This window comes from Procambarus clarkii, chromosome 23, assembly GCF_040958095.1.
Source record: "Procambarus clarkii isolate CNS0578487 chromosome 23, FALCON_Pclarkii_2.0, whole genome shotgun sequence".
Lineage (NCBI taxonomy): Eukaryota > Metazoa > Arthropoda > Malacostraca > Decapoda > Cambaridae > Procambarus > Procambarus clarkii.
Genome location: NC_091172.1, coordinates 26612370 through 26639239, shown reverse-complemented (window position 1 = coordinate 26639239; position 26870 = coordinate 26612370). Strand labels below are relative to the sequence as shown.

General features: G+C 44.7%; 1 protein-coding gene across 1 annotated transcript in view; it reads right to left on the bottom strand.

Annotated features, from left to right (window-relative positions):
• The window catches only part of LOC123749013 (nephrin), a 129568-nt gene that overhangs the window by 30208 nt on the left and 72490 nt on the right, over positions 1-26870 (bottom strand). Inside the window, exon 3 of the mRNA XM_069330003.1 lies at positions 12993-13201. Coding sequence (XP_069186104.1) covers positions 12993-13201 — 209 coding nt within the window. The remainder of the gene's footprint in view (positions 1-12992; positions 13202-26870) is intronic.

The window sequence follows — 26870 nt, the reverse complement described above, 5'->3', positions numbered from 1 at the left end:
CAATTAAAGACTAACTCACAGAAACTAAGTTGATGACAATAACAGTCTCAGTATCAGAGACCAGTATAGAAATGAACTATTGTTTGGTACGCAGCAAAAGGAAGGGAGAATGGAATAGCATTTAATAAATCAATGTTAAGGTCGGTCGGTGGACAAAAGAAAAAACTTCGTTGTGCCTTGCAAAAGAGCAAGAAGGACTTGCCTTTAATGACTCTATACCTCCAATTAGCACACCTGGTAACTCTACAGGCGCCTGCACAATGGAGGAGGCCATATTTCTTATGCCTGTTACATTGTACACGAGAAGTACAATAAACAATGTATCAAACCTTTCTTCCTATAATCTAATTCTCATGAAACCTCTCTCTCTCTCTCTCTCTCTCTCAAGCTCCTCTTTCCCTTAAACCTTCCGCCCCTCTGAAACATCACTCCCCACCCCCCCAACCTCTTATCACCTGGCACAGGTCAACCGGTTGGGCTGTGCAAAGGTTTTAATGTTTTTTAAACTCCTTCCCAAAAGCAGATATGAGCAAAGCCTTAAAACCAGACTAATTTATATATCTTTCAAAGATGTGCATGTCTACTTGCAGCCCCTCTCACCATGAAACCACAAGTGTGAGAAGTGACCTTAAGCCTGTTGAGGAAGAAAGGAATTTGTAGTGTCGGTGAAAATCAAAGTAACTGAATCTTTCAGTGTCGTATATCATTATTTCTTAGCGCGACCGCGCCAAGCAGCAGGTTGGCCTCGGGGGTAGGGATTAGACCACTCTGGGAGAATATTAAGTTGTTGGGCTGGGTGATGGGGAAGGGGTGGCAGGGGATGGGTGATGGGGAAGGGGTGGCAGGGGATGGGTGATGGGAAGGGGTGGCAGGGAATAGGAGTATAGAGAGAGGGTAGAAGATAATCCCAGACGAGTTGTACTCAATTGTGCTTGCGAGGGTTGAGCTCTGGCTCTTTGGTCCCGCCTCTCAAGTGTATTCAAACAGAGGACTAAATACTGAGTTGTTATAAAGAAGAGGAAATAAAGCGTCATCAACCCCCCATCTTCTCTACCAATAGGTCGCGTTATGGTAACCAACGTCTCAAATTCATCGTACTATGGAAAGTAAACACCTCACAAATATCACCGTTTTCTATGCATCGGACTCGATTTAGGTTGGGTTGGGGGTGCTTGGGTCCGTACGTTTCTGGCTAGGTTAGGAGGATGGATTTTTGACGGAGTGGCAGTTCAAGAGGATGAGCTGGATAAATGCTTTATAACTATCTGGGGGACACAATTGGTAAGTTTTGGGAGCCACAGAAAAAACTCATAATATCTCCGAATGAGTGACTCACAGAGTAACAGTGTCTCACAGAGTAACAGTGACTCACAGAGTAACAGTGACTCGCAGAGTAACAGTGTCTCACAGAGTAACAGTGGCTCACAGAGTAACAGTGACTCACAGAGTAACAGTGACTCACAGAGTAACAGTGACTCACAGAGTAACAGTGACTCACAGAGTAACAGTGACTCACAGAGTAACAGTGACTCACAGAGTAACAGTGACTCACAGAGTAACAGTGACTCACAGAGTAACAGTGACTCACAGAGTAACAGTGACTCACAGAGTAACAGTGACTCAGGGGAGTCATGATAGAAGAGTGAATGAACAAATCCAAAGTAAACATGCAAATTAATTACACACAAAATCAACACAAGACATAAACACAGAAGAACACACACACACACACACACACACACACACACACACACACACACACACACACACACACACACACTCATACATACACACACACACACACACACACACACACACACACACACACACACACACACACACACACACACACACACACACACACACACACACACACACACACACACTCACACATACACACAATACAAATCACCCAAAGCACACAGTTTCTTACTGGCGTTCAAAGCACCAAATGACAAACAGGCATTCAAATCACCGGAATTAAAAACAGGCTTAATGCATATTTTAAACTTTCTTGCCGTGCTAAGACCTGTCATTATAAATCAAATTCCTATAGCAACCAAATCATATAAATAAAAACTATTTATTGTATAGCTGAGCACGTCTTCACGACGTTTAAAGACGCTCAACGTCACTTTCTTGAAGACGTCGAGACGTCTCAAAGACGTCGAGTCGAACCAGTGGCTCGACGCTTCAACCATCTCTATCTCACCCAACTTGAACAAAATAAAAAATCTATATATTTTATAGTTCTGGGATAAAGTAAATTCATAGCGCGTATATATAGGTATTCTTAGAGCCTTGGATTTTTTTCTGTTGGTACTCGATATATGTTTGTTTACTTATATATATATATATATATATATATATATATATATATATATATATATATATATATATATATGCAATTGACGATCACAAAACACTGATCATTTTATGCGGAAAATCCACAGAGAAATATGAAATGAGGTGTATATATATATATATATATATATATATATATATATATATATATATATATATATATATATATATATATATATATATACATATATATATATATATATATATATATATATATATATATATTAGAAGCATAGGACCGAATGGGTAGGATTAATAATTTTAACACGAGTTTCTTCAATATTTCTTATGTTTTCTTACTTAATATGCGTATTATTAAATTTTTCATTTGACATGCATTTTATTTAATTTAAAGCTACAATCATGTTAGGACAAGTTATAACCCGCCAAACACACACCGAAACTACGACGTTGGTACAACGTTCGAACAAGTTTTAACACCTCCTAACCAGTTATAACAACCAATATAACAAGTTGTAACAACGTTCTAATACGTCATAAACACGTTAAGCCAAGATGTAACAACTTTATTACAAGCGGAAAATAGAGACAGTTTCGGTTTGTGTTTCCAGGGAACAAGTTATACAAGAGAGCCTTTATATGGTTGGTTGACTTGATCTTACTCGTGTTGCATGTCTAGAGAACATGTTCCAAATGTTGTATAGTCTAGGAATAAATGATTCCTGATGGAGACATGTTCTTAACAGCTTTTGGTGACTGAGCGCCTTGTGTTGTGACTGCCAACTTATGGCTGTCCATGAAGCTGGGTCGAGTGGGGGGTACCTTGAGAGCATTGATTTTATACATAGAAGTAAGAACATCAACATATATCTGGTGTTGAAGGCTGACCAGAATGGGTGAAGATATAAAGATGAGATTTCTGCTCACTTCCTCTCCGCCTTTTAAAGGAAACAAATAAATGATGAGGGGGGGAAGGGGAGGCCATCCATGAGAACGGTGCGTACTCAAGCTGGGAGGGAATTTGTTCTTCATTTAAGTTTTACAGCCACTGCTGTTGAGAAGGTATGATAAGCTTCATAAGATTGCGAGTTTCTTGGCTCCTTTGCTTGCTACTCTCTCTCTCTCTCTCTCTCTCTCTCTCTCTCTCTCTCTCTCTCTCTCTCTCTCTCTCTCTCTCTCTCTCTCTCTCTCTCTCTCTCTCTCTCTCTCTCTCTCTCTCTCTCTCTCTCTCTCTCTCTCTCTCTCTCTTTCCCATCAGGAACATGAAGCTGAGCCGAGGAAGAAAACAAAGCGATGCGAGAGAGAACCAGTTCCTCCTATTCCCTTAGATGACAAATCCTAAATTATTGACCATAAGGGCCAAAGTCACGCGTCATCCGACTGGTTCAGACGATGCCTCGGTATCCCAGAGCAAAACCAGCCTTATGACGCTACTGTTCAAGGTTGGAAAATGAAATGGGAGGGAAAGGGGGTGTTTGGTTGGGGGGGGGGGAGTGGAGGGTGAAATCGGCAATATTTAAAGGAGAAAGAACTGTGGTGAAGGAGGAGGTGGTGGTGATGGTGGTGGTGGTGATGGTGGTGGTGATGGTGGTGGTAGTGACAGTGATGGTGGCGATGGTGGTTGATGCGATAGTGGTGATTGCTTTGTTATACGTTGGAGGTGGCGATGGTGGTTGTTGTAGGAAGGTGGCATTGTTTGTGCTGATAGTGTTTTCCAATAACATAGCATTATCAACACAGCATTATGCTGCCAGCCCGTTCTCGCGAGCGTTCCCAACGTCAAAAAACTGTCCTACTAACCTAACCGACCAGAGGACTAAGCCGAACAGAAAACGGGACGTTACGTCAATTTCTGATTCACACAATAGTCTGATTTCCACCATTTTGTCTCAATGAAGACAACACCATAGGCTTTTTTGTCTTATTTTTAGTCTTTAATTTCATAAAATGTCAGAGCGGCCTTCAGGAGAGTGGAGGAGTTTGACATTCTTACGGTCTGTTAGACAAGCGGGTTTTCTAGCCCTTGGAAAAGAGGAATTTCAAACTGGGAATGTTACAAATCCACAAGGGCCGTGACGAGGATTCGAACCTGTGTCCGAGAGCATCCCAGACGCTGCCTTAATCGACTGAGCTACGACACGGTCAAAAAGAGTTGAAACCGAAGTTCTACTGAACTTACTGGAACATACGAGATATGTTCTTGTATTTTTAGTGTGTTGGTAGAGAGGTTAGAGTCAGAGGTGACCGTGATTGTGTAGAGATTATTGTTTAGTTGTTCAACGTCTTCTGTTGTTGGTTGATCAGAGCCTACTGTGTAAACATAGTGGTGGAGATGGTGGGGGTGGTGGTAGTGATGGTTGTTGTGGTACTGGTGGTGGTGATAGCGGTGGTGGTGATGGTGATATTGGTAGTTGTGTTAATGTTGGTGGTGTTGATGCAAATGGTTGTGGTTGAAGTAGATGGAGAGAGATATATTTTATAGAGTTACAATGGAAGAATATGTTGGTAAAGGTTCCAAATCTTGAACACTTATTTAAGAACTCTAATAATGGCAACAGCAGAAGTATTTATGCTGTAAAGACAATGATATCACTGATGATGATGATGATGATCATGGTGATGATGATGATGATGATGAGTTAGGATTAAAAAAAATGTATTTTGTGAAATTTATGTAAAGATTTACACCAAGTCTTTCGCACTCTCCTGGGTGCTTTGTCAAGCAATGATTATGTGATTAGGAAGAGACTTACATCTCAACGACTAATCTGATTAGTAGATGAGGTGTAAATCCCGTCCTAACCACACACTCAGACCTTGACAAAGCACTCAAGAAAGTACGAAAGACTTGGTGTAAATCTTTTACGTGAGTTTTTATCCAATGTTACTATGTCTGTGAGATGTCATTACCATTACTAATGATGATAATTGATAAAGCTTGTATTTAGATAGTATTAATATCCAAAAGCTTTCAAAGCTCTCTGGAGAAATTAAGTTTCCATCACAAAAAGAATCATTCTAATACGCTCCCTGTCAAAATACGCCCTTCATACCCTCAGGTGAGGTGACTAGACACTCTGCTGCGTACAGTGACTTGTACCAGTACCTGACTAGGGTGTCTGTTGTCAGGCTTCTTTCTCTTCTCTTTTCTCTTTTCTCTCTCTCTTTTCTCTTTTCTTTTCTCTCTTGTTTCTCTTCTCTCTCTCTTTTTTCTCTTCCCTCTCTTTTTTCTCTTCTCCCTCTCTCTTTTCTTTTCCCTCTTTTCTTTTATCTTTTTTCTCTCGTTTTTCTATTCCCTCTCTTCTTTTATCTCTCTCTCTCATCTCTCTCTCTGCATTTAGTGGGCAGGTTAGGAAAGGTCTCATTATCGTCTCCATACTAACAGGTGTTGGATGATAAACACCTGAGAGGGGGGGGGGGGGGGGAACCAACTCATTGGGTACGAATCTTACTTCAAAGAATGTGTGTATTTAGTATTTGTATTTACTATTTGTGTCTGTAGAATCGAGCCATTTAGCTCTTCGACTCCGCCATTCTAACCAATATATGTTCCTCTATATTTCTCTTACACACACACACACACGGTTGAAAGGCGGGACCAAAGAGCCAAAGCTCAACCCCCGCAAGCACAACTAGGTAAGTACACACACACACATCTCCAGGAAGCAGCCCGTAGCAGCTATCTAACTCCCGGATACCTATTTACTGCTAGGTGAACAGACGCATCAGGGTGAGAGAAACTCTGCCCATTTGTTTCTGGTTCTGCCGGGGATCGATCCCGAGCCCTTAGGACTACGACCCCAGAGCGCTGTCCACTCAGCCACGAGTCCCCCTTAGTGGCCTCGCAGCTGTGTGTGTGTGTGTACTCACATACTACTCACCTACATGTGCTTGCGGGGGTTGAGCTTCGGCTCTTTGGTCTCGCCTCTCAACCGTCAATCAACTGGTGTACAGATTCCTGAGCCTACTGGGCTCTATCATATCTACATTTGAAACTGTGTATGGAGTCAGCCTCCACCACATCACTGCCTAATGCATTTCATTTACTAACTACTCTTACACTCAAAAGGTTCTTACTAGCGTCTCTGTGGCTCATTTGGGTACTCAGCTTCCACCTGTGTCCCCTTGTCCGTGTACCCCTTGTGTTAAATAATCCATCCTTGTCTACCCTGTCAATTTCCCTAAGAATTTTGTATATGGAGATCGACTGTTTATCAATTCATAGCTGATTTGTACCTTCGAGCGTCCGGTGTGGGCCTGGTAACGGGCGTGATTGTGCCTTAATGGGCTTCGTTTATCTATGTCAGTCCAGGTCACACAGGACCCCAATAGTGTTATGTATTGCAGGCTGTGTATTACAGCACGAGTATTGCTGGCTGTATGTTACAGGCTGTGTACTACAGGACGGGTAAATCAATGGGAAGCAATACGGTGACTCGAACTAGCGATCAGGGTATTCCCAGCAGTGCACCTTACCCCCCTGAACCACGACTTGCTAAAGGCTATATATAGTCTGGGAATCCACTAAAACCACACAGACACACACAGCACCGCTCCTGTGCCAGGTAAGTTACGGGCTCACCATAGCCCGTGCTACTTGCCCCGCTCTTGTGCCGGGTAAGTTACGGGCTCACCATAGCCCATGCTACTTGGAACTTGTTCCCTGTAGCTGAATCTATAACAACAACCTAAAACCACAGAACGTATCATGGAGCCCCCATCGGTAATGGTAAGTTCATCTTAAGTGGAATGACTCCAGACGTCATATGAATTCAAGTGGATATTGTAGATTGTATAACTTATTCTATGTCGTGGTACAGCGGTAAGGTGCGCCGCTGGGAATACCCAAATCCCTGGTTCGAGTCCCCGCACTGTTTCAGTTCATTTACTCATAGATACATTCCGTTAGTTATTTCCTTATCTTGGATGAACGTTACATTCTCACTACATAAGGTAATATTCTTCCTGCTTACTATAGTAAGCAGGATGAATATTACCTTATGTAATTATACTTATGCTTAATTATACTTAATTATGCTTACTATAGTAAGCAGGAAGAATGTTATAGGCCTAGCATTGCAGAGCTAAAATTATAGGCCTTGCAAATATCAGTAATTGTAGGCTGGGAATTGCGACTCAAGTATTTCAGTTTGGAAATGCTGTTGTTGCATACTGTGTACTATTTTAGGCCCTCCCGAGGGTCAGGATAGGTAAGGTTATGCCAGGATAGGTTGAGTTATGGCTGGATAGGTTAGGTTATGCCAGGCCAGGATAGGGTAGGCTAGAGCGGTCGCCTCGTTAGTGTGCAAAGTTCACCAACATTACCTGTTCCAGGAATATTAATTACCAGACAATATTCCAGTATGGAGGTAATTAACCATTATTGAAGCCAGACTGAGGCTTATATGATATATAAATATATTTTACGTAGATTTGTATAAATATATTTAATTATATTTCATATATATATATATATATATATATATATATATATATATATATATATATATATATATATATATATATATATATATATATATATATATATATATGTCGTACCTAGTAGCCAGAACGCACTTCTCAGCCTACTATGCAAGGCCCGATTTGCCTAATAAGCCAAGTTTTCATGAATTAATGTTTTTTCGACTACCTAACCTAACCTAACCTAACTTTTTCGGCTATCCAACCAAACCTAACCTATAAAGATAGGTTAGGTAGGGTTGGTTAGGTTTGGTCACATATCTACGTTAATTTTAACTCCAATAAAAAAAAATTTACCTCATTCATAATGAAATGGATAGCTTTATCATTTCATAAGAAAAAAATTAGAGAAAATATATTAATTCAGGAAAACTTGGCTTATTAGGCAAATCGGGCCTTGCATAGTAGGCTGAGAAGAGCGTTCTGGCTACTAGGTACGACATATACATATATACAGTATATATATATATATATATATATATATATATATATATATATATATATATATATATATATATATATATATATATATATATATATATATATATATATATATATATATATATCACAAAAACACTGATCCGCGGAAAAACCACATGTGAAAAAATAGAGAATGCTAAACGTGTTTTCGGTTCAATTCGTTCATTCTAAAATGCGTGGACAGACCACGTCCATTCCATCCAGCGGTCAACCCCAAAGACGGATTTAACAATTTTAACATGCTGTTCATTCAAAATAGGAATTTCCTCAAACGTAAATTAAATTTTTTGTTTAACATATTGTGCATATTTAGGCACCTGTTAGGTAAGGTTGTGTTTAGGTTCTATTGGCGATTATTTGTATTTGTAGCACGTGGGTGAAGAATTTACAGCGTTGTGGTTCGAACAAAATTCGTCAGCGAAGCACTTGATCCGGAAGTGTTCAACCGTCATCAGTTGTGAGTCGTGTGTAAACCGTTTTTCATTTATAAACAAAGGGGGGGTTGGCGGGTGCACGGAACGGACTTTGGGGCCCGTTTAGAGAACGGGCTGGTAAATGACCTGGGGCCAGATTCACGAAAGCACTTACGCAAGTACTTACAAACGTGTACATCTTTCCTCAATCTTTGACGGCTTTGGTTATATTTATTAAACAGTTTACAAGCATGAAAACTTCCCATTCAACTATTGTTAGTGTTCTAAACAGCCTCCTGGTGCTTCGGAGCTCATTAACTGTTTAATAATTGGAAACAAAGCCGCCAAATATTGAGAAAAGATGGACAGATTCTTAAGTGTTTGCTTAAGTGCTTTCGTGAATCTGGCCCCTGACCAGTAGTCGAACCCATAATGTTCAGGATCACCCCTTAACGTGCACAGTCCCCGTGACCACCGCACCAACGATCGAGACGCTCATTGACAAAATCGGGCTCACCATAGCCCGTGCTACTTGAAACTTTTTGTTTCAGGTAGCGAATCTTAAACAACAACAGCGCTCATTGACGATAGTTTTCGGCGGCTTTGTTGACATATATTAAACAGTCTGTGAGCTTCGAAGCATCAGGAACCAGTTTATAACATTTGATTGGGAACATTCGATGCTTGTAAACTATTGAGGCTTGTAAAATAAATGTAAACAAAGCCGCCAAAACATTGATAAAAGATGTACAGGTTTCGTAAGTCCTTGCGTAAATGGTTGTTGAATCCAGGGCTGCAAGCCGTAATCTCCAAGGAATTTGATTTTGATTTGCCGTCAAATGAATTGGAAAAGTTGATAACCTTCACAGTAAGCCTAGTGCTTTGCAAAATAACGATACAAAAAGCATTGTTGACATAAATCCAAGTGCAGTTATTAAATTATGCAATCACTGTCTATCATTCAAAATTGACATGAAGAAGAAATGATGCGATTAAACCTAGTTTGTAATCCCAAATCTGCATTCAGTCAATCAGATTACGAGTACACAAATAGGAAAAAAACTGGTGGCGTGTATCCTGGGAAACAGAAACGAGTGGCGTGTATCCTGGGAAACAGAAACGAGTGGCGTGTATCCTGGGAAACAGAAACGAGTGGCGTGTATCCTAGGAAACAGAAACGAGTGGCGTACATCCTGGAAAACAGAAACGAGTGGCGTGTATCCTGGGAAACAAACGATTGGCGTGTATCCTAGGAAACAGAAACGAGTGGCGTGTATTCTGGGAAACAGAAACGAGTGGCGTACATCCTGGAAAACAGAAACGAGTGGCGTGTATCCTGGGAAACAGAAACGAGTGGCGTGTATCCTAGGAAACAGCAACGAGTGGCGTACATCCTGGAAAACAGAAACGAGTGGCGTGTATCCTAGGAAACAAACGAGTGGCCTGTATCCTGGGAATCAGAAACGAGCGGCGTGTATCTTGGGAAACAGAAAGGATTGGACTTCAATCAAGACACAAATACAATAAATGAAACGCAAATGAAATTGCCTAAAATTTACTCATTAATATTTCGCGAGCCATAGAAAACCAAAATTAATTTCCTAAGAGTATGAAAACGAAGTATCAGTCATATTAACGATATAGAATTTAAAAAATATGTCTCACAAGGCAACAAGTAGCTGCAAGCCATCGACCAATGAAAGAGGAATGTAGGTCAGAGTAGCTAATCACAATTAAGGTACTTTTAAGCACCCATGACGTCACGTGCTGCCTGACGCCAACCAACCAGAGCGCAGCTTGCTGAGGGTGTAGCCTAGCCCGCAGGTAAACACATGTTTTGAGAACGTTTGTGGCTGCATCTTGCGTGCGTTTGCGTGTGTTATATGTGTGTGCGCGCTTTTGACAAGGAATATCGTGACACGCTCACTACCGACTGTGGTGTAGCACATTGAACAAAGTAAACAAACATTGTAAGACTGTTGTGTGTAGATAATTGTTTAGATACAGATATAAACAACGTAGCTCAGAAACTTCACTGCTTGAGGCGTTGAAACGATTCTTGAAGGTTAGTTTTGTAATTATTTTTGTCATATTTGCCCATAGAATATATATATATATATATATATATATATATATATATATATATATATATATATATATATATATATATATATATATATATATATATATATATATATATATACCTTGCATGAACATACCTTTAAACGTCTTTGAGATTTATGAGGCGAGCCGTGAAACACTGTTAAGAGTATATATATTTCAAGTTGAAGCAGTTCGAGTTAAGTTTGTAAACATTTTTGCACTAAATTGTGGTTGTGACTGTAGGTGAAATACTCTGGGGGTTGGAACGTTATTTACATAGAATTATTGAAGGAAAATGTGGTAGACTATGAACCAGGGAGCTGAGGAAGAGATGAGGGGGGCTGAGGAAGAGATGAGAGGGCTGAGGAAGAGATGAGGGGGGGCTGAGGAAGAGATGAGGGGGCTGAGTAAGACATGAGGGGGGGCTGAGGAAGAGATGAGGGGGACTGAGGAAGAGATGAGGGGGGGCTGAGGAAGAGATGAGAGGGGCTGAGGAAGAGGTGAGGGGAGCTGAGGAAGAGATGAGAGGGCTGAGGAAGAGATGAGGGGGAGCTGAGGAAGAGATGAGGGGGGCTGAGGAAGACATGAGGGGAGCTGAGGAAGAGATGAGAGGGCTGAGGAAGAGATGAGGGGGGCTGAGGAAGAGATGAGGAGGAGCTGAGCAAGAGATGAGGGGGGCTGAGGAAGAGATGAGGGGGGCTGAGGAAGATATGAGAGGGCTGAGGAAGAGATGAGGGGGGCTGAGGAAGAGATGAGGGGGGCTGAGGAAGAGATGAGAGGGCTGAGGAAGAGATGAGGGGGGGCTGAGGAAGAGGTGAGGGGGCTGAGGAAGAGATGAGGGGGGCTGAGGAAGAAATGAGGGGAGCTGAGGAAGAGATGAGAGGGCTGAGGAAGAGATGAGGGGGGATGGGGAAGAGATGAGGGGGGGCTGAGGAAGAGATGAGGGGGAGCTGAGGAAGAGATGAGGGGGGGCTGAGGAAGAGATGAGGGGGGCTGAGGAAGAGATGAGGGGGAGCTGAGGAAGAGATGAGGGGGGGCTGAGGAAGAGATGAGGGGGGGCTGAGGAAGAGATGAGGGGGGGCTGAGGAAGAGATGAGGGGGCTGAGGAAGAAATGAGGGGAGCTGAGGAAGAGATGAGGGGGGCTGAGGAAAAAATGAGGGGAGCTGAGGAAGAGATGAGGGGGGCGGAGGAAGAGATGAAGGGATCTGAGGAAGAGATGAGGGGGGCTGAGGAAGAGATGAGGGAGGCGGAGGTCTCACTTCATGCAGGTCAGAGTTTAATCCCAGACCGTCAAAGTGGTTGGGCACCATTCCTTCCCCCCCCCCCCGTCCCATCCCTAATCCATATCCTGACCCCTTCCAAGTGCTATATAGTAATGGCTTGGCGTTTTCCCCTGGTAAATCCTCTTCCAATCTCCCGCTCTCCCACCCCCTTCCCCCTCCCTCTCTCTCTCCCCCAACATCCTTCCTGTCCCTTCTCTCACTTTTTCCTCCCCTTCCCGTCATACCCTCTCTCTCTCTGTCTCTCTCTCTCTCTCTCTCTCTCTCTCTCTCTCTCTCTCTCTCTCTCTCTCTCTCTCTCTCTCTCTCTCTCTCTCTCTCTCTCTCTCTCTCTCTTCCCCTCTTCCCCCCTCCCTATCTCTGTCACTCCTATCCCTCCCCCTCCTCCCCATCTCCTCTCTCTCTCTCTCTCTCTCTCTCTCTCTCTCTCTCTCTCTCTCTCTCTCTCTCTCTCTCTCTCTCTCTCTCTCTCTCTCTCTCTCCCCCTCTCTCTCTCTCTCCCCCTCTCTCTCTCTCTCCCCCTCTCTCTCTCCTCCCTCACCCTCCCCCCGGCTGCCCGAACCTTCACTGGGGTAATATTCTAATTCAATCAAAGCTTTATGCGCTGCGCAATTTAACATGGATAATGCATTGCAAAAACTAAATATTACACTTTTTATTAAAATATATATATGCAGTTTCAGGGCAGTTTTTGTTCAGCAATATAAATATTTATGATTTTAAAATTTTTGGATTGCATGTAAAATGGTAAATACAAAAATATATTGACTTGTCGCGTACTAATGTATGTACGATTGTATGGACTCGTTTTATATGTGGGCTTACAGGGTCGGGCATTAGCTCTTGGGCCCCAAATAATGACGAGAGGCTTAAGATAATAGAAGGTTATCTAGAGGGGGGTATACTCACTCACGACGGTAAGGTTCACGTAGACTGTAGTGGAGGGTGAGAGGCGATAGTCGACCCGGCACTTGTAGACGCCCTGGTCGCGGGCGTGGGCGGGCTCCAGAGCCAGCGTGGGCGGGTCGGACATGGCCATGAAGTACGCCCGACTACCCAGGGCGGTCTCGTCCGCCCATCGCACGCCCGAGGGGAAGTCGCCCACCCGCGCGTCGTAGCTGTCGGGGAGATGAGAAGGGATTTTCATGAGAATTTAGATGTGGTGATCATGTCTCGACACTCAGCGCTCTCGTCGTTTAGTGCTCAATGACATGGCTCTATAATGGTGGCCAACAGTTTGGAATCGGGTTGACATAAATGGTATAAAATCGTCTTGAAGAACGACTCGCGGTTCAGATTCCCAAAGGCTGTTATGGTGACCAGCGTCGCATGTGCCGCTGATGTTACTACCTTGATGAAGGCTTCTGGTGACGAGTTCGGTTTCATTTCAACTCACGAAAGTCTTGTTCTCTATGATCTGATTTAGACTTTATTTTTTAACGGACGAAAGTCTTGTTATTGACATCAATTTTAACGTTGTCCAGATATCAGCTAGACAATGTTAAAATTAACAAATGATAGTAAGATAACAAATCTGGGAACTATGATTAGTAGAGTTCCTTAAAAAAATCATTATTTAAATCCTCAATATATAGTGTATTTTTATATTTTATTACTTATTAAGCCCACTTTAGATTATGTCATTCAGTTTTAATGAGTTTAATGTACAACAGACATAGCTTCGTGTACATCCATGTACTACAGACATAGCTTCGTGTACATCCATGTACAACAGACAGCTTCGTGTACACCCATGTACAACAGACTTAACTTCGTGTACATCCATGTACACTTCATACACTTCGTGTACGCAGAAGGATGAGAAAACTAATGCTAGGAATTAGAAACCTCTATTTTGATGAGAGATTTAGAAAGCCTAACATACGTCTGAACATAATATACTAAGCGAAATAAAGGATATCATTTAGACAAGTTTTGCATCAGAAAAAACAAAAAGACTTGAGTTTGGAAAGAAAGTTGATGATGTATGGAAGAAATGACCGGCTGATACGATATAATGTGGCGTGGTTACAGTGTTTCAGAGGATGTAATTATGAACGAGTTTGGGTGGATATCAATAGGAGCTGCCTCGTATGGAGGGGGTGGGGAATAGGCTTTTTTTTTTGGTGCAGTTTCATATATATTCTTGTGTTCTTAATCATATATGTGCCTACACCACCCCTGTAATCATACACACACATACATTCTCTCGTTTGCCTATACAACACCCTTCACCCACCCACATGCCAGCTACACCCTAACACCTAACCCCTCTACCCCCCTTTGCATCCTACCTATCTCACCCTTTTCATTCCCTTCCTCTCTGTATGTCCATATTTTAATACTTATCTACATAGAGAGGGATTGCCTAGAATATTAACAATATTGTGTGTGTATTGTGAGGTATGTTTGATATAGGTCAGACGCATCTAGTTATATTCCCTCTCCTGTTACGTTTCCACGCACCCTTGTCAATGTAGAATAGTGGAACCGATGCTGCTCTTTGTCGGTAGTGTGAGCCGCAGGGCGAGGAGGCTGCGAGGAGAGCCTTCAGGTGCTCTCAGGTGGTTTTATCCTGTTGTTATAGGTGGAAAAGGAGGAGCTAACTGTACTAAAGGAGAGTAAAGGAGGCTTGCGCTGCAAGGTCTTCTCTTATCTGCTTATACGTTCAATATGTTGTTATCTGTCTGTCTGTCTTTTTCATCCCTCTCTCCACCCTTTCTCCTCCCTCTCTGCTCCATCCTCAACCCTCCAAAACACTACTTCATCATGTGTTATCACTAAACAGAAAACGAAATCTGCCTCAGTGTTCCGCTGGTGTTGTCCACCGTCAATATGCGGGACCCAGGATGGCGTCGCCACCAGCCGCCGAGTATCCTGCAGTGTAAAAATAATTTAGCATAACGTGGACTGAGAATAGAGAGAGAGAGAGAGAGAGAGGGGGGGGGGGAGGGAGCCCACTTGCTTTAAAAGGAATTTCCCGTGCAGTGCTCCCAGGCACTTGGAATCGAACCCTGACGCCCGATTTGTTGATGTCGCGAGCACCAGTGAGCCACTGTTTGTACCTGGCAGAATGTGTGTGTGTGAGATGGGGGGGGGGGGATAATGGAGGAGATGAGGGAGGGTAGGTGAAGAGGGGGGAGGGGAAGGGAGGAGGGGGGGTTAAAGCAGTGACTATTTTCTCAATTTTCTTGTTTACATTAACGATTGTGTGTATGGAATTATCATCAGCATCGTCAATTTCACTCTTGGCCTTTATGTGATTCCTTTTTATTTGTCTGCAGTTCCCGTCGACGTCCCTACGTTGTGTTGCTCCTGGCGTTAAACATTGCCCCTCGTCCGCTCCGCTTGGTAAGTTTTCCCTTAGTATATGTTGTCACGGCCTGGGAGGCCTGGTCGAGGACTGGGCCGCGGGAGACGCTAAGCCCCGAAATCATGGTAAGATAACGGCTCCGAGTCTTCCCAAACCAGGGTTATCATTGCTGTGAAGAACCCGGCAGTGCTGGCGAGCTCATAAACCATTTAATAAAGGTAAACAAAATCCGCGTGATTACAAAGAGATGTACAGGTTTCGTAAATCTTGGGCGTGGCAATCAAACTGAATATCCTCATGGCGCGTCACGCGACGATATGCAGCCCTCTGTCCCCCTGGTTGACGGGCAGGACAAGGACAACAAACACAGGGATAAGACACCGTACAATCGCAAATAAAGCAACGTGATCTGGGAGAAAATATTGAGCCCCATGGGGATTAGATCGAACCCACATGTGCCTGGAGGGAGTCCAGACTCGACGGTTCGATCCTACTCTATAGCCCCCAATATTTTCCCCAAGCACGAATAGTAATTAAGTGCTTAGAACCGAGAACGGTATCAGACAGTGTGATACAGAGGCCATAATTTGGTTAAGATATCGTTAGGTCTGAAGTTTAACTGTTGTTGTTGTTGTTTTAGATTTAGCTACTCAGAAGGGAATGTCCATGTAGCACGGGCTATGGCGAGCCCGTAAGAAGCTTAACTGAAGGTAACGATTCATATACCGTGTCTATGGTGTTCAGGTGACTGGTTTAATGGTGTCCCCCCGCTCCTGTGCCGTCTTCCTCCCAGTGACAGTATTGAGGACTCTTGGCGCCAATTCCGCTACTTTCCGCCACCGTCCTCCTAATGGAACGTCGCATTTTGACGTATTAGGCTACCTAAGGCCAAAACAAATTGTCGTGCTAGAAAATGGTAGCGGCTCCCGACATCGACACATACTCCCCTGTTTATACAGGATATGTGGAAGCTGGTCAGAATCGCACTTCAACATTGTAAATGCAATTTAATGACACTATGTAAAAGACATATCGAACACATCCACAAGGGCCGTGACGAGGATTCAAACCTGCGTCCGGGAGCATCCCAGACGCTGCCTTAATCGACTGAGCTACGACATGTTTAAAAAGAGTTGAAACCGAAGTTCTACTGAACTTACTGGATCCCGCAGCCTCTCCGAGACACAAACCAGGGTTTTACACAACTCCCCCGTCCCTGGTTTGTGTCTCGGAGAGGCTGCAGGATCCAGTAAGCTCTGTGTGTAGTGCATATAGACCACTTTATGTACGGCAGACGTAACTCGGTGTATTTATGTCTGTAGATTAGATTAGCATTTTAAAAGCACTACAATCACCTTCTGTGGTTGATTGTTCAATAAATCCCTGAACTATATGTTTAACAGATCTCTCACCCTGTCTGTGGAGAACAGAAGAAAATGTATATATATATATATATATATATATATATATATATATATATATATATATATATATATATATATATATATATATATATATATATATATATATATGCTGGTTAGCATTGTAAATGTCTGGCCACGTCTGTGGTAGAAAATAATAATAATAAAAAACTTTCGTTTTCTGCTTTACGTCCCTCTGGTAGTTTAGGATAATACGACACTTTAGTAGGACAGTCTCTTGACGTTGGGGATCCTTAAGTAGGACGGGCTACGTTGCTGTCTCTTCGTCGTTAGTGGATGCCTGGTAACGCCTGACTTTCTCCCATGTGGCACGGGATACCTGGAGCCCCCTCGAACTATATCTTGTAGTTTAAGGATACTTAAAGCAGGCGATGAGTCACAATAACGTGGCTGAAGAATGTTGACCAGACCACACACACTAGAAGGTGAAGGGACGACGACGTTTCGGTCCGTCCTGGAATCGCCTTGAGAATGGTCCAGGACGGACCGAAACGTCGTCGTCCCTTCACCTTCTAGTGTGTGTGATCTGATCAACAGGATACTTGAAGGTAAACTCGTGGTCCACTTTTAGGTGTGGTGGTTTACTAGCACACATGGCACCCGTGTGGAATACACGACAATACACAATGTATACACACAACAACAGACATGTACAACACCTTGACGATACACTCGCGTTACATACAATATACGCACGGTAATACACATGTGTTATACACGACACATGAACGACACACACACGACTCAGCCAGGCGTGTTGTAGCCGAGCTTCAATTAATCAGCTGAATTCATTTAAGGGGGAAGGGGGTCCGGTGCAGCAAAATCCATAGCCATTGATATGGAGAGCTGGAGGGGGGAGGGGGTGCATGGGGCCCCTCTTACCCCCTTGTTTGTAACACATGGATGTGGGGGGGGGGGTGGGGGTGGCATCCATCCTGTGGTAGGTTCTTTATGCCTGTGGCAACGAGGAGGGGGTGAGGGGGGGGTGTCAGGCATGCGTGTGTCATTAGGCATTGTGCCTACGATAGGGTGAGGGGGGGGGCTGTGTGGGCCTGCTGAGAAGAGGGGGGGGAGAAGAGGGGGGTCATTTATGCTTGTAGCAAGCAGATTGGTGGATAGTATAGGGCGGTGCTTGTTAGGGCGCGATGGTCTAGCACCCTAATTCCATTTTGTCATAACGGCCTGGGCTGAGGGAGCCGTGTGTGGCACTCTGGTGAAGGGCGACCATGTGTTATACTGTGAATATTGATGTGTGCTTATGGTGGGGGGCTGTGGCGGCCCCCTGACAGGCAGGTGAAGGGTGCTTTGGGGGTCCCTGAAGTGCACGGGGGGCCCCTGAAGTACATGGGGGGGCCCTGAAGTGCACGGAGAGGCCCTGAAGTGCACGGGGAGGCCCTGAAGTGCAAGGGGAGGGGGCCTGAAGTACATGGGGGGCCCCCTGAAGTGCACAGGGGGTCCTGAAGTACACGGGAGGGCCCAGAAGTGCACGGGGGGGCCCTGAAGTACATGGAGAGGCCCTGAAGTGCACTGGGGGCCCTGAAGTACACGGGAGGGCCCTGAAGTGCACGGGGGGGGGGCCTGATGTACATGGAGGGGCCCCCTGAAAGTGAGTGGAGGACCTGCCGACGCCACAACTCATAAGTAAGTCAGACAGGAGGAGCCAGACCGGCTCACAAGGGGACCATCTTCAAGGTGACAAGATCTTCAAGGAACAGGATGCAAGCGATCACCCTCAGCAGTGGTCGAAGGCGCTGGGACTCAACTTTGCCCATGAGCAGAGGGCGCCTCTCCGCTGCAGTACAAGTCAATACCATCATCCATCAGACTGGGCTCTCTCTCTCTCGTCCGTCTATATCTACACAAAACTGTGTGTGTGTCTGAGGCTGGAAGTCGCACACTAGGCTGTAACCTTATCCAACTTTCTAAGATGACACGAGTTGGGTAAGGGTGTGTCATAGGTCGGCCCCGGTGCCATACTTTAGGAAATACTGGCATCTATAACGACTCGCTGACATTTCCAAGAAGTCAGATCTTTTCAGTGCTTTTCAGTGAAGTTTTTCAGTGCTTTGTAGTATTTGATTTTCTGAGAGAGGGAGAGAAGGGAAAGGGAGTGATGGAAGAGAGGGAAGGGAAGAGAAGGGGTAAAAATGGAAAGGGGGGGGGGGAGGAGATATGGAACAATGGCAGAGGTGAGAAGAGGGTGGGGAGAAATGGTAGAGGAGAAGGGGGGGAGGAAGAGAGAGGGTGGATAAGAAGGGGAGAGAGAGAGAGAGAGAGGGTGCAGGAGAAAGGGGGGAGAGTTGAGACAGGGTGTAAGAAGGGTGTAAATGTAAAAGGGTGGAGACAGAAAGAAGGAGGAGGGTTGATGGAGAAGAGGGGAAAGAGAGGGAGAAGCATGAGAAGGGAGACAGGAGAGAGAGGAAGAGAGGGGAGGGGGTAGAGAGACCCGGACACAGCTGGGTACCCTATCTAGGTATTAAATTTACGCTTTCAGTAAATCCTGTACCCATTTTGTAAACAAGTTATTTATGTTTATTGTCGTTTAATGGTGTGGGTGTACTCACCTAATTGTGCTTGCGGGGGTTGAGCTCTGGCTCTTTGGTCCCGCTTCTCAACTGTCAATCAACTAATGTACAGGTTCCTGAACCTACTGGGCTCTATCATATCTACACTTGAAGCTGTGTATGGAGTCAGCCTCCACCACATCACTTCCTATGCATTCCATTTGTCTACTACTCTGACACTGAAAAAATTCTTTCTAACGTCTCTGTGGCTCATTTGGGCACTCAATTTCCACCTGTGTCCCCCTAGTGCGTGCGCCCCTTGTGTTAAAAAGTCTGTCTTTATCTACCCTATCAATTCCTCTGAGAATCTTGTAAGTGGTGTGTGTGTGTGTACTCACCTAGTTGTACTCACCTAGTTGTGTCTGCAGGATCGAGCATTGAATCTTGGATCCCGCCTTTCGAGCATCGGTTGTTTACAGCAATGACTCCTGTCCCATTTCCTTATCATACCTGGTTTTAAAATTATGAATAGTATTTGCTTCCACAACCTGTTCCTGAAATGCATTCCATTTTCCCACTACTCTCACGCTAAAAGAAAACTTCCTAACATCTCTGTGACTCATCTGAGTTTCAAGCTTCCATCCATGTCCCCTCGTTCTGTTACTATTTCGTGTGAACATTTCGTCTATGTCCACTCTGTCAATCCCTCTGAGTATTTTATACGTTCCTATCATGTCCCCCCTCTCCCTTCTTCTTTCTAGTGTCGTAAGGCACAGTTCCCTCAGGCGCTCCTCATACCCCATCCCTCGTAGATCTGGAACGAGTCTCGTTGCAAACCTCTGAACCTTTTCTAGTTTCAATATATGCTTCTTCAGATGGGGACTCCATGATGAGGCGGCATACTCTAAGACTGGCCTCACGTAGGCAGTGTAAAGCGCCCTAAATGCCTCCTTACTTAGGTTTCTGAATGATGTTCTAACTTTTGCCAGTGTAGAGTACGCTGCTGTCGTTATCCTATTTATATGTGCCTCAGGAGATAGATTAGGTGTTACGTCCACACCCAGGTCTCTTTCGCGCGTCGTCACAGGTAGGCTTTTCCCCTTCATTGTGTACTGTCCCTTTGGTCTCCTATCTCCTAGTCCCATTTCCATAACTTTACATTTGCTCGTGTTGAATTCCAGTAGCCATATCTCTGACCATCTCTGCAACCTGTTGAGGTCCTATTGGAGGATCCTGCAATCCTCATCTGTCACAACTCTTCTCATCAACTTTGCGTCATCCGCAAACATCGACATGTAGGACTCTACGCCTGTAAACATGTCGTTAACATATACAAGAAATAGAATTGGTCCCAGCACCGGTCCTTGAGGTACTCCACTTGTTACTGTTCGCCAGTCCGACTTCTCGCCCCTTACCGTAACTCTTTGGCTCCTTCCTGTTAGGTAGTTCCTTATCCATGCTAGGACCTTTCCCCCCACCACCGCCTGCCTCTCGAGCTTGAACAGCAGTCTCATGTGCGGTACTGTATCAAAGGCTTTTTGGCAGTCCAGAAATATGCAGTCTGCCCAACCATCTCTGTCCTGTCTTATCCTCGTTATTTTATCATAGAATTCCAGAAGGTTTGTTAGGCACGATTTCCCTGTCCAGAACCCATGCTGATGTTTGTTCACAAACCTAATGTTCTCCAGGTGTGCAACCAGTCGTAGCCTAATTATTCTTTCCTAATAATGTGTGTGGGTGATTATACACACCCACACACACACACACACGCACACACACACACACACACACACACACACACACACACACACACACACACACACACACACACACACACACACACACACATACACACATATACGCATACACACACACACACTATCCTGGTCCATTAATCAAACGAAGAGTTGTATTTTTTATGCTCGTAAGTCAAGATCAACAAGTACACGGTGGCGTCCGTGTCGTCGCCACGGACCTCATTATAGATGCCACGCACGCTGGCTACTGTAAGACCAGTATGTGTGCGTGCATGGCTGCGTGTGCGTGCGTGCATAATTGCGTGTGGTATGACTGCCCAGAGTGGATACAGTCGAATAGTTGGTGGACAGCAGGAGTGAGAGATGGGCATACAGATGGATGCTTCTCTCCGCGGGGCATAGTTGATGGCCACTGGAGTGAATAGAAAGTCGAGCCTGCGTCGAGCCTGAGAGAGAGAGAGAGAGAGAGAGAGAGAGAGAGAGAGAGAGAGAGAGAGAGAGAGAGAGAGAGAGAGAGAGAGAGAGAGATTTCTCTACTCTCAAATAGAGACTGCGTTTCCTCTTTGAACAGCCAGACTATTACGTGTGTGTTGTGGTGGACAAGGACAATTAAAGCCATCCTATGTTGACAATGTTGTCGAATTGAGCTTATGGAATTCCAGCACTTCAATGCACTTTTTTTCACTTGCTGTCTATTTTCATGTCTTCCCAGAAAACACTTTTCGTGCGATCTGTCCCTTTCCCCTTCTAAGGGGTCCCCCGTCCTGTTTTAAGGGGCGGATGTTAAGGGGTTGAACAGCATTAGTGGTCAAGAAAACACAAACAGTTTGAATGATCAAGTAAGGTTTCATCCTGTTGAAGCTTAGTTAAGATCTTATTGGGTTTGTAAGTCGTGTTAGATAATGTTCCATAGGCTGCTGCAGCTGCTGCTAGGGGCGGCTTGCATCCCAGTAGACTCCTTGGGATTCTACTGGGATCCATTCTACTTGAATCTACTTGGATTCGCCCACCCCCGCGAGACAGGCCGTGGAGCTCTTATCAGCGCCCGCCTTGTTTATGGGGCCCTCGCGCGCCCAATGACGAGTCTATTGCGTGGTGATGGGCTCTGTGTGTGCGGTGCTCGGGCCCCTGGGGGCGTGGGTGAGTGTGGCCTGGATGTGGGTGTGGTCTGGGTGGGTGGGTGGGTTTGGGCGGCCGCTGGGAACGACAAGTGTCTCCACAGTGGCAATAATACACACTGGGACGAGTTGGGCGGTTGCATGGCATGTTGCACACACACACACACACAAGGTGTATTATTTTTGCACGGTTTACTTCCGGGATGATTGCAACACGCCGGTAATGCACACATTTGCAGGCGTGGTGCATTATATTGGTTTACATATAACACTGATGTTGATGTAAACTGATTCCAAATCGTCAGCTTTTTACCAAATGAGTAAAAATTATATTTTCTTTATTAATAACGGGAAATGTTAGTTTTTACTCTTCATTTTTAAGTGATTGTAAATTGATACAGGTTTCTTAATCTGTTAATAAAGAAGGTTTCAACTGCCCGGGTGGTTGGGTAATTGTCTGAAAGACGTAGGGTGGTTTGAGAATCAAACGTCCTGTTCGGCTTGATCGACCAAGGTGCTCTAAAGATCTGTATCTTGCAAAACTGCTTCGTCTTGCCGATACAGAGTGCATTACAGCAATTGAACTTGTATTGATAAACGATTGTGAACTGCAACTCTTTTTTTTTTTTTAAACCATACGGTCGTCGAACTTTATGATTAGTTCTGAATTTGCTGCTTTAAGGACGTTCCTGATTGCAGTCTAATAATTTTTTTTAAATTGGAAATCGACAGCTTGTGTAAATTAAATGTAAATTACACCCTCACACCCTAACCTCCCCCCCCCTCGCACCCTAATCTTCCCCCTGACATCCTAACCTAAGAGCAGATGCTTGACCCAGCAAGCACAGCAAGGAGAGTTCACACACACACACACACACACACACACACACACACACACACACACACACACACACACACACACACACACACACACATACACAAGGGGTCTGGTAGCTGACTGGATAGTGCGCAGGACACGTAATCCTGTGGCCCGGGTTCGATTCCCGGACCAGGCAGAAAATGGGCAAAGTTTCTTTCATCCTGATGCTCCTGTTACCTAGCAGTAAATAGGTACCTGGGAGTTAGACAGCTGTTACGGAGCTGTTTGCTTCCTGGGTGTGTGTGTGTGTAGTGGGGGGGGGGGGGAATTAGTTAGTTGTTAGTTACAGCTGATTGATTGACAGCTGAGAGGCGGGCCGAAAGAGCAGAGCTCATCCCCCGCAAGAAGAAATAGGTGAATTCAACTAGGTGAATACACACACACACTCTACCCCCCCCCCCCACCTCCAAGCAACAAACACCTCAGGTAACAGGAAAAACAGGACAGGAGTGACAGTGGCTGATAACTTGACGCTAATTAGCCAAAGTACTGAGTTTATAGTCAGTTTTTACAGGTAAAAATATTAAAAGACCCAATGCAGATTTTTTTGTTTATATAATTAGAGATTAGAACAATCTTTTTCGTCAATATTTAATTGAATATATATATATATATATATATATATATATATATATATATATATAATATTACTGTATATTATATTATATATATATATATATATATATATATATATATATATATATATATATATATATATATATGTTTGTTTTAAACGACGGTGGTCCTCACTGTCGATTTACAACCTATAATTGGTCTCGGCTTTAAATCTCACGCAGGACGGAGGAGTTTGGGCATAGTTTCCTTACACCTCATGCCGCTGTTCACCTAGCCGTAAATAGATACGATATCCTGTCCAACCCGATGCAAGCAAAATTGGGAACAAAATCCGCACTTCGCAATGTCTTTATCAACATTTTTTTTGTTGTATAATTATCAATAGCCTCGTTTCGGATCCAGTAATCTGTTGCTGGTTTCGTCGGGTTTGTAATCTCCGTGAGAAAGAAAACGGGAGGTGAGAGATTGGGCTGGCGCGGGCCGCCTTGTTCTTGGGGGAAAGGAAATATTTGCGAAAAGATGAATGTAAGGCTTCCGTGAGGTGGTGCCCAGTGGAATGGTCAGGAGAGGGGGGTTTAGGGAGAGGGGGGGGGTTATGGCGGGGTGGGGGGTGGGGGGGGGCGGAGCTGGTTATTGTTATATTATAGAATGGGTTGAGTAATTTTATATATATGGCCTGGAAGATACACGCACACACACACACACACACACACACACACACACACACACACACACACACACACACACACACACACACACACACACAGTAAAGTTAGTAAAGTAGTAGCACACAGAGTAGTTAGTAAATGGAATGCACTAGGAAGTGATGTGGTGGAGGCTGACTCCATACACAGTTTCAAATGTAGATATGATAGAGCCCAGTAGGCTCAGGAACCTGTACACCAGTTGATTGACGGTTGAGAGGCGAGACCAAAGAGCCAGAGCTCAACCCCCGCAAACACAACTAGGTGAGTACACACACACACACACACACACACACACACACACACACACACACACACACACACACACACACACACACACACACACACTCTCACACACACTCACACACACGCACACACACACATTTGGGGCCTCATAGCCTGGTGGATAGCGCGCAGGGCTCGTAATTCTGTGGCGCGGGTTCGATTCCCGCACGAGGCAGAAACAAATGGGCAAAGTTTCTTTCACCCTGAATGCCCCTGTTACCTAGCAGTAAACAGGTACCTGGGAGTTAGTCAGCTGTCACGGGCTGCTTCCTGGTGTGTGTGTGTGTGTGTGTGTGTGTGGTATGAAAAAAAAGTAGGTAGTAAACAGTTGATTGACAGTTGAGAGGCGGGCCGAAAGAGCAAAGATCAACCCCCGCAAGCACAAATAGGTGAGTACAAGATTGAGTATCTGACAGTATATATATTTTGAGTATATTTTTTAAATATATCGGATATCAGTGATCAGTATTTTACATTATATTAAGAAAACAAAGAAACGCTGTTTAAAATGGCACTCATATAATTTGTCAACACCAACCCGCCCATGTTGGGCACATGCCCAACAGCAATTACTGTTCTAAATTGGGTGAGGCTAGCCCTGAGCATCTGGGCCTCCAACCTCGGACAGAGTGACATGTTTATTTAGAGATATTGATATACGTAAATATGGTAGTGAATATGGCAGAAAGGGCTAAATTCCAGCACAAATCTTATGTATACATATTATGATCCTCTTCACTTGGAAATGAAGGAGAAAAACTTAATCTAAGTTTACTTTAAAGTTTTATAAGGCGTAACGCTAAGAAAGCGAATAACACATGAATAACTATCGTGAAATTAAAGTGAATATACGTGGAAATAATTGTCATAAAATGAATGGTATATATATATCGCGTGAATAATTGTTGTGAAATGTTAGGTTCAGGTAATTATCAGATAAAATGTAAGTGAATAACGGTGTATGTTATTTTTTATACCTTTCTAAATATCCTTAAATCAAAATCACGGTCGACGATTATCATCTAAACTCATGTTAAGTTTAGGAGCCAAATATATAAAGTGTTTAATATACTGATCATTTCAGACAGCCAGAGTACCTTGAACAGTGTAATAGGAAAACAAGACAAACAACAGTAGGCTTACAGTCAGCCAAAAAAAATTGTTTTCCTATTTACTGATGATAACAATGTGGGGACCATTGAAAAGCCGATTGATTTGGATTTTGTTCATATATTATGAACAAAATATACGCACCCTATTCCCATCCCGTGGGTGGTAGTGGACCCCATACCCATCCCGTGGGTGGTAGTGGACCCCATACCCATCCTGTGGGTGGTAGTGGACCCCATACCCATCCCGTGGGTGGTAGTGGACCCCATACCCATCCTGTGGGTGGTAGTGGACCCCATACCCATCCCGTGGGTGGTAGTGGACCCCATACCCATCCTGTGGGTGGTAGTGGACCCCATACCCATCCCGTGGGTGGTAGTGGACCCCATACCCATCCTGTGGGTGGTAGTGGACCCCATACCCATCCCATGGGTGGTAGTGGTCCCCATACCCATCCCGTGGGTGGTAGTGGACCCCATACCCATCCCGTGGGTGGTAGTGGACCCCATACCCATCCCGTGGGTGGTAGTGGACCCCATACCCATCCTGTGGGTGGTAGTGGACCCCATACCCATCCCATGGGTGGTAGTGGACCCCATACCCATCCCGTGGGTGGTAGTGGTCCCCATACCCATCCCGTGGGTGGTAGTGGACCCCATACCCATCCCGTGGGTGGTAGTGGACCCCATACCCATCCCGTGGGTAGTAGTGGACCCCATACCCATCCCGTGGGTGGTAGTGGACCCCATACCCATCCCGTGGGTGGTAGTGGACCCCATACCCATCCCGTGGGTGGTAGTGGACCCCATACCCATCCCGCGGGTGGTAGTGGACCCCATACCCATCCCGTGGGTGGTAGTGGACCCCATACCCATCCCATGGGTGGTAGTGGATCCCATACCCATCCTGTGGGTGGTAGTGGACCCCATACCCATCCCATGGGTGGTAGTGGACCCCATACCCATCCTGTGGGTGGTAGTGGACCCCATACCCATCCCGTGGGTGGTAGTGGACCCCATACCCATCCCGTGGGTGGTAGTGGACCCCATACCCATCCTGTGGGTGGTAGTGGACCCCATACCCATCCCATGGGTGGTA